This window comes from Anarrhichthys ocellatus, unplaced genomic scaffold (assembly GCF_004355925.1).
Source record: "Anarrhichthys ocellatus isolate YVR2014 unplaced genomic scaffold, GSC_Weel_1.0 scaffold3, whole genome shotgun sequence".
NCBI lineage: Eukaryota > Metazoa > Chordata > Actinopteri > Perciformes > Anarhichadidae > Anarrhichthys > Anarrhichthys ocellatus.
This window is the reverse complement of record NW_022280033.1, coordinates 6,300,265-6,308,538: the sequence shown is the minus strand read 5'-3', so window position 1 is coordinate 6,308,538 and position 8,274 is coordinate 6,300,265. Positions and strand designations below refer to the sequence as shown.

General features: G+C 40.1%; 1 protein-coding gene across 1 annotated transcript in view; it reads right to left on the bottom strand.

The window, feature by feature from the left end:
- The window catches only part of bicc1a (BicC family RNA binding protein 1a), a 54,246-nt gene extending 47,203 nt beyond the window's left edge, over positions 1-7,043 (bottom strand). Inside the window, exon 1 of the mRNA XM_031873864.1 lies at positions 6,542-7,043. Coding sequence (XP_031729724.1) covers positions 6,542-6,734 — 193 coding nt within the window. The 5' untranslated portion in view covers positions 6,735-7,043. The remainder of the gene's footprint in view (positions 1-6,541) is intronic.
- Positions 7,044-8,274: the final 1,231 nt, after the last annotated feature.

Here is an 8,274-nt window from a genome sequence, read left to right as displayed (position 1 = left end):
GAGAGAGAGAGAGAGAGAGAGAGAGAGAGAGAGAGAGAGAGAGAAAATCCTGCAGTTGAATCAACTGAACCATTTAAATTACCGACTGAATATTCTGATGTGTGTTTGCTTCCCATACAGCTTCGTCCTGGAAAACGTTTACAATACAGAGACACACCAAGAGAGATTTCCTCAAAGGTAGTAGGATATATTGCTGTCAAATGAAAACTATGCGTCTCCGTATTCGGTGCTGTTTACATTTTTAGCTACCCTGAAGGATTAAGTGCATATACCAGGCTGTTTTTCCTGTTTCATGAGAAGTTGACACTTTGGAGAAAGATGGGTTTCCATTGGACAGATGTGGCAGTGCTTCTCATAAGGTGCAGCAGTGAGAAAAGTAATGTTGGAAACAACATGACAAGAGTTTTTAAGCATGAATTGCTGAAGCTAACACGGCTAGCAAGCTAATTTCGGAATTCCTAAAGTTGAAAATGATACACCTCCTTAACCCAACACTTATTTCCTTTATCTTTGTCCTTGCACTAAATTAAAGCCATGCAGTACCTGTCATTGTGACAGTAGATAAACAACATATACGATCAATACTTCCTAAACAACTAGTCGATCTGGAGAGTCTCACTATTTCAAAAGGTCAAAGTTCAATTAGACTAAACTCTGTGCAAGGCTAATTAGGCACAACCTGTTACTGACAGAAGCGAATGCAGCGCTCCTTTGATGAAATGATTGATGATTCTTTTTGTCTCGACAGTGGCAACTACTCTTATTGTGGTCCACAGCTACAACATATGAACAACTGCTGCTGTGGCTCATTCACAACCCTCACACACATTTCGTACAGAATCCATTTAGAATCTGGTTTTAAAATCACAATATCTCCAAATGACAGATGTCAACCTCATCTGATGGAAAACACAATTTTCACATCAGAAAGGACTTTCCCCTCCAGCTCAGTCTATTGTTTTCCACTCGTCACTGCGTTTTTCCTGAAAGGTGATCTGTGTAAGGTTTGCTCTCAGAGGTTCCTGCTTCTACTTTCACATCGGACTAATCTAATGCCACTACATGAAAAAGAGTACTGCACCTGTCAATCAATGTAACTTAAGAATTCTGCCTAATTATCAATTAATTATCAGATCATGAATAGATATGGGACAATATGCAAATTTGCAATTCACTACATTATCCCGATAATCATGAAAATGCCCTGAAAACTCTAATAGTGAATTCGCTTCACCTTACATTTAGTTGACAAGCAAATATCTTGATTACGACACAGAAAGTACATATGCGTTTTCTTTTTATCAAAACAATTTTGTGAAAAACATTTAAACTTAATATTAAATAAGTTCTCTCTGCATGAATAAAAAGATAAATTTATTAAAAAAAAATGACATGACCAAGAGTATTTTTTCTTACATGAGAGATAGATAGATATCTTTTTAAAATCAGGCTCTAATTTTCACTTTTCTCTCATGATACCGACCAAAGTCCCTCATGACAATATCCACGTTTATCCCGACAAAGGAAATTCACCAAGATCAACTTATTGTGCTTTTATCCCGATCGTTGATAAAATCCTATATCGTCCCATCCCTAATCATGATGTATGATTATATGCAATTAATTGTGCAGCTCTACTTTTTTAGGTGAGGGATGTGTTGTGGTTTTAGGATGAAGAGCAACAACTTCACAGTGGATCTGATGGAAGCTGGAACAACAGAGCAGTGTTTGAATGCTCAAGAGGAGACCGAGAGAGGAGAGAGAAAGCCTGCAGCACATTCCCCACAAGACACTCACTTCCTGTCTTTGAGTCTTACTCAGCACCCAGGAGGAAGAGGAGGATGAGGCCCTCACACACACTCACCTCATTATGTGGGTATAGAAGCCAGAGAAATGATTCTCCACACAATAAGAAGGGAAAATACTGAAAATTATAATAATTACATTTTCGTCAGAGGGCCATTTTCCCTTCTCAGGGGAAGAGTTTTCACTGGCCTCCAAATGAATATATTCATATTCTTCTGTGTCCTACAAATGAAGTTGTGTGTGAGAAACATTTCAACACACGTGTTCAGAGCATCCTCTACACAGAGGACATTAGGTGAAGCAGCAGCACCTATACTGATAACTGCATACCGAGAATACCTGCGAAGACCTTGTACTTTCTCATTCCCATAAAAATGCAACAACAGTTTTTTTTCCGTTCCGAGACAAAGCCACCCAATAATAGTCTGCAATTTGGGAGCAGGAACGCAAATTAGTTCAGTGAAGAAAATGATTCGCTTAGCCTAATTGCAGGCTGTTGTTGCTCAGCAAACATGTTGTTAAGTTGTGTGCACACACACTGGCTCACCGGGAGGCCATGCTCAGTCACAAACACCACTAAACTCTCATCATTACTAGTAGGAGCTGGGGAACCTCAAATCGACCCCGTATGCAGCTGAATACATCAGTGACGATGTGTGCTTAAAAGAAATGTGGAAAACCTGGTTGCACATGGAGAGTAGACGCACTCCGTTTGAAGATAATGTTACATCTTTCCCACACTTGCCCCATGTCTCTTAACTTCCTAATGAATGTTAAAAAAAAAAAAAAAAAAAAAGTACCCAAGTTCTCTTCTACTGCTCCCCAAACACATAAAACTATCTTTCAAGCTTTCAGGCCTGTGTCCAGGCATCCAAGTCATTAACTTGGGAGTTCTATTCTGGGGTGCCAAAGGTACAACAGTTAAACCCAGATGGCTGGCACGGTGAGATTTTGTTGTCACTTTACACTATTTACTGATCCAAGCCCAGCAACCTGCGTCCCTGCCAATGCCAGGGACAGTAAATCTGTAATTGCTAAGAAGTTAACAATTTCCATTTTCTCCTGATGCGAACGGTGGGAGCGTAAAATACTGCGGATCCAAATAACGGGTAGTTTAAGCGTGTACGCTGAGATTTTGTTCGGTGTGGAGACATGCTGGTGAGTGACTAATATATTTTAACGGGCATAAAGTGCTTCTGGGTCATTTTTATTATTCAAAATGTACATAACCCCTGACTGTATGGTTCCTCACCAGTCTGATGTCCCACCATGAACCCTTATTCTTAGAAATGATCATTATTATTAGCAAAAACATTTTAAGATTCCTGACTAAACACTCATATAATTGCCATTAGACTTCACCTGCATTGGAGTGAATGCACTTACAGGAGATCAGATTTCTCTGGCCATACCTTAAAAACTACGGTGAGCTGTCTGCGAAATCCATTTACCAATTACTGAATAAAATGCTGAGGGTGAGATGGATGAAAAAATAGATGAAACTCATTAAATAGTAAAAAGATGCAGAAAATAAAAGAACGTGAATGCATTTTTCTATTTCAGACACATGTATACATAACATTTATCAATTAAATGTATCCATAAATACAATTTACATTTAGTTATCTGTCTTCTGCTCCTTGTCCTTGGTTATTGTTGGTAAAGATGCGACAACTTCCTGAAACCTTTCAAAAGATTGTATATTACATCCAGAAGGAGCAGATTGGAGGAGCCTTCTATAGAGGCAACACATCACATAAAACCAGTGAGCATCTGCAATCAGTGGGGCGATTTGATTGCCCTACAGTAGAAGGTCGTGATTCATTGTAAAACTTAAAATCAACCAAACTCTTAGCCAAGAGGTCGACGACAAAAGCATGTAATCTCACAAACAAACACGTTTCAGGCTCATTTGTCTGTTTGTTGACCTGCATCACACCATAATCCATAATCATAGCAATTAGCTAGCTTCATATCTAAACAAGGTCAACACAGAGAGAGCAAAGCAAAGGTAATTGATTGAAGTATTCAGGAATTGATCAGCCAATTATGAGTCGGGTACAACGGACAACACAGACAGGAAGCTGATCAATATACCATCTATATATAGATTTTTAGTTGTGTTTCTGCTTTATAATATTCATTTTATTAACTGAATATCTTTGGTATTTTGACTGCCCGGTCAGGCAAAACAAGACATTTAAAGACGTCACCTTGTGCTGTGGGACATTGATGAGCATTTTACACTATCGTGTCACCTTTCATAGGTTAACCTTTCAATTAATTTCTTGGTTTTTTTCCAAATCAATGTGTCCCTATTATTTGTGCATTGTATTGATTCATGTATCCATTAGGTTGTATTTTCTCCACCATTTAGAAATAAAGAAGCAGAAATCAATGTCTCCGTCTTTCTCTCAAAACCTCTTATGGAGGTGTAGGAATGTGTTATCCGTAAGCAAGAGAGTGAATTCATTTTTAACATACTGTACACAAGCAAGTGCACCTCACAGCAGTTCAGGTAAAAATGAACCACTGACATAATCATTTGTAAGTAAGTGGTGGTTGCTGCTGAAACAGATGGCCATTTCATGCCCCGCAAAAAATGCAAACTACTGCAGAAACATTACCTGGATCTGGTAAAAATATGAGATGCGGAGCTATTGTTGTTTGGGAAGTGATCTCAGCGCGTATCGACCCGTGGCTCTTTGCCGGTCTTAATTTTCCAGGAAAGGGAAACCAGAGATACCGTCACAAACAATAAAACGCAGAGTAAACACAAACGGGAGTTCCCATAAAATGATTTCATTAGAGTCCAGATTCTGGCCTTCAGAACATGATGTACCACGTCAAAGTCTGCAGCTCGTCCAATCAAAACACAGCCAGATGTTCCAGAGATCTGACCCAACTTGAGGAGACTAAAAGAGCCTTATACTGGTGTTTGAATTTACATCTACTGAAACAAATCTAGACTACAACTGTAGCTTTTGGTCCTCATGTGTAAAACTCGACAGATGCTAAGACTGTGTAGCTTCATATAACACAACCAGACATCCTGGATTCTCCCTGAAGGCCAGAGGCCAGAGGTTAAAGGTTAAAGCAGTTTCACAGTTGCGATACTGAGGCATTTAAAACCTGAGCCTAAAACTGACCAGAAAAACTAGGAGACAGATGAACACAGCGGCCTGTTTCTTTTCCACAACCTCGCTGCAATGTCAACATGAGCAATGTCACCCGTGATGTCATGATGCAGCAGTTGTGAAACAAGATGTTGGCAGCGATACGAGACTGCACTAACTAAACTGTAAAGACTAGACTGGATAGATTAAACATAGCACAAACAGACGTAGAAACACTTTTAGGACGTGGCGCACGGTTTGTCCGGGACACTCAGTTTTGGGTCCGGCCTCTGGTTAAGTTGTTTTCCTGGAAGAGTTGGGGATGACATGGAGCTTTGAGGAATGTACCGAGCAGCGAGGCAGCAAACGGGACATTCTCAAGGGGAACTATGTCTGTGTGTGTGCATGCGTCTGAGTGTTTAGGATGAACTTACTTCAAGACCAGACGCTCGCTGAGGATTACTCCAAAAAGTAGTGACAAATTTGAAACTACAACTCAAACATTACAGACAAACAGCTTCCACCAAGTTACAGTGAACCAAAAGCTTTACTCATCCGAACGCTAAATCATGCTCGTTTTAATTACAGTACAATTATGACTGATGTTCCTCTTAAGTTCTTGTTTGGCTGTGTCTCTGCCTTCTTGGAAATCACAAAGAATCCTAATATTCTACACTCTTGTGTTTTGAAATGTGTGATAAAGAGTCTCCAGGGACGTTCCAACAGAGACTGTCCTGTCCTGATAAGTCCGTCATCGCTCGTTTAATGTTCACCATCACTTGCATGTGATTAGAAGAGAGATCACACAGCGAGTAAAATATATCACCAAAACGAATAGCAACACCACACACGCAGTAAAAGTCAACATGATAGTGTAGAACAAATAAGATTACTTTTTTTTTTCTAAAGGAATCTTGCATTAAGTTTTGAGGCAGAAGTCATGAAAATGTAATTTTCTAATGAAAACTGTTGCTACTGTACGTGTATATAGCCTTTTTTATTTTTATTTTTTACAGAAAAGTAAGCAAACTCCATGTTCAGGTCAATATCGGTTTAGTCTACAAACAAATAAATGCAAGCTATGGGAGTTTGTGCAGCGACAGCATGTGGTCGGGGCATGTTACTACCTCCATAAGCACAGCATTGATCCTTTTTTTTTTGTCTTTTGTCTTTGACCTTTTCCAACTTTTTGTTCAAACTTAAGTTTTGGACAACTTGTACTCTCAAATCAGCGTAAAACTACCAACTTCCTTCCACGGTCAACATGTAATCTACTTTTATAACGCTAATTGAAAACCGAAAGCTAATTGGCCCCTAATTGTCTTAATTGATTCGTTTCAGATCACGCACACGACACGCTCCATTTTCCTGACCACGCAAAGGAGTGCCAATATTTTACGTTACCAAAAGTAGGCTGGTAGTTGTGTAGAGAAAGGGTAATTGCATGAGTCTAACATAAACAAAGGGGGCCGTAAGAAGGCGGCTGAAGTGTGCAGCTTCTCGGAAACAACGGGACAGGAGATGAAACGTAGACAGGATATAAGCTAAAACCGCATTATCCAGTGAAAACACTTACATTTACCAGTAACTTTGTAGTTAGTTCATTTAATTTATTTTACCTAATAACATGACTTCCAACTTCTTACGGTCCACCCGAAACCTCTCCTCGGTCCACTCCGGGTCTGGCAGCGGATGGAGTCCGCTCAGGTCCTCCTCTGATCCCGGGAGAGGAGAGTCGGTGCTGCGCTCGCTGTTGGAGCCCTGGTCCGACTGCTGCAAGTATCCGCTCAGAACGTCGCACTGGGCAGCCATGGCGCTGCTCAGCAACTTCTCCAGTGGCCACTGCGTTTTGTATTCAACGTGAAGTCGAGCTGAAGCGAAGCAGTTGAACTTCTGTTAACTTTTTTTTTTTTTTTTTTAATTCCGTCACTTCGTGGTGCTGTGCGGGCTCATTGCAGCGCAGTTGAGACCTTCCTCTGCAGTTTCTTCAGGCTCCGTCGTTTTACCCCCATTTACAGGCGGACTTCTAAAAATAGTCAGGAGCACACTGGTCCACTGAGCTATAGGTTGTCCGCCGACTTAACGGAGCGCGTTCAGGACACAGCAAACATACCAACCAACTCCTCGAGAAAGTTTCACGTGTCACCCTGCAAAAAAAAAAAAAAAAAAGAAGCCGGGCTCCTCCCAGAAACACTTAAAAAAACCATCTTCCTCCTCTAGGCTTCAAGTGAAGTCTCAAAACTTTAGCATTTGTGAGAAATTCACTCGATTTAATTTGTTTTACCTACTGTGGGACACAACTTTTAAGTCTCATTTAAGTGAAACCTCTAAGAGATTATAGGAAATTATAGCAAACTAAATCATAGTTATTATGAGCTAAATATTGTAACAAGTCCATTCTATACCATATGAAAATAAACCAAGGCAGGCTTGACTTACACAGAAATGATCATTTTCCACTCAGGCTGGCAGTTTATAATAAGACCCCATGCACGCAATGTATTGGTTAATAGAGGAAACACTACACATCCTGAGATTGGGTAAATTGAAGCAATACAGGAAAGAGAAACGAAAACAAATGGGGAGCAAGCCAACACACAAAAAGTGCCGTTTATGTGCTGATTTTGATGAAGTAATACAAAACCAGGTCAGTCATGTAGACAATAAAAGGTTTTCACGTCTCATATAATTCCAGGCATATTCTCATGCTGTGGTGTGGAAATGATTGACAGTTTCCAGTGACCTTGATAAATGCAATTTTCCATGTTAAATTTGACATTTTTATGGTGTTAGCTTAACTCGTTTTTATTGGTAATTCCCTACACAACGCATTATGTCATTGTCTAATATTTTGGTCTGCTGTTTTTGTGACTTGACCTCCACAACAGGAACATGTCAGGCCAGGGGCTCGTGATGTTCTACCATCATCGTTATTCTTCATATGTAAATAAAACTCATGTGAGTCGCACTTCCTATTCATGTCGGCCTCCAGACTATCTGGACAGCTGGAGCTTTCATTAGAAAGCAAAGTAACCACAGTGCTGCGCTACCAAGGCTCTCTCAGTCCACTTCTAGCACATTTGGACGTGCAAATAAATCCATCAATGATAATGCAGTCACCTAAATGTTTTATTAACATTATCAGGAATCTCCGAAAAGGTGAGGACCACATTTGTGTTCTACTAGGACAAGTCCCCACAAAACCTAGTAGTCTGATTAAGTCACATCAACAAAAGCACTGCAGAAATGAAATGTGTATGCCCGTATTTACATTAATATCAGCATGTTTGCACTGTATTGTAGACACATCAATAGGATCATAAGCTGCTCAATTACTGTGTGTACACCAGCC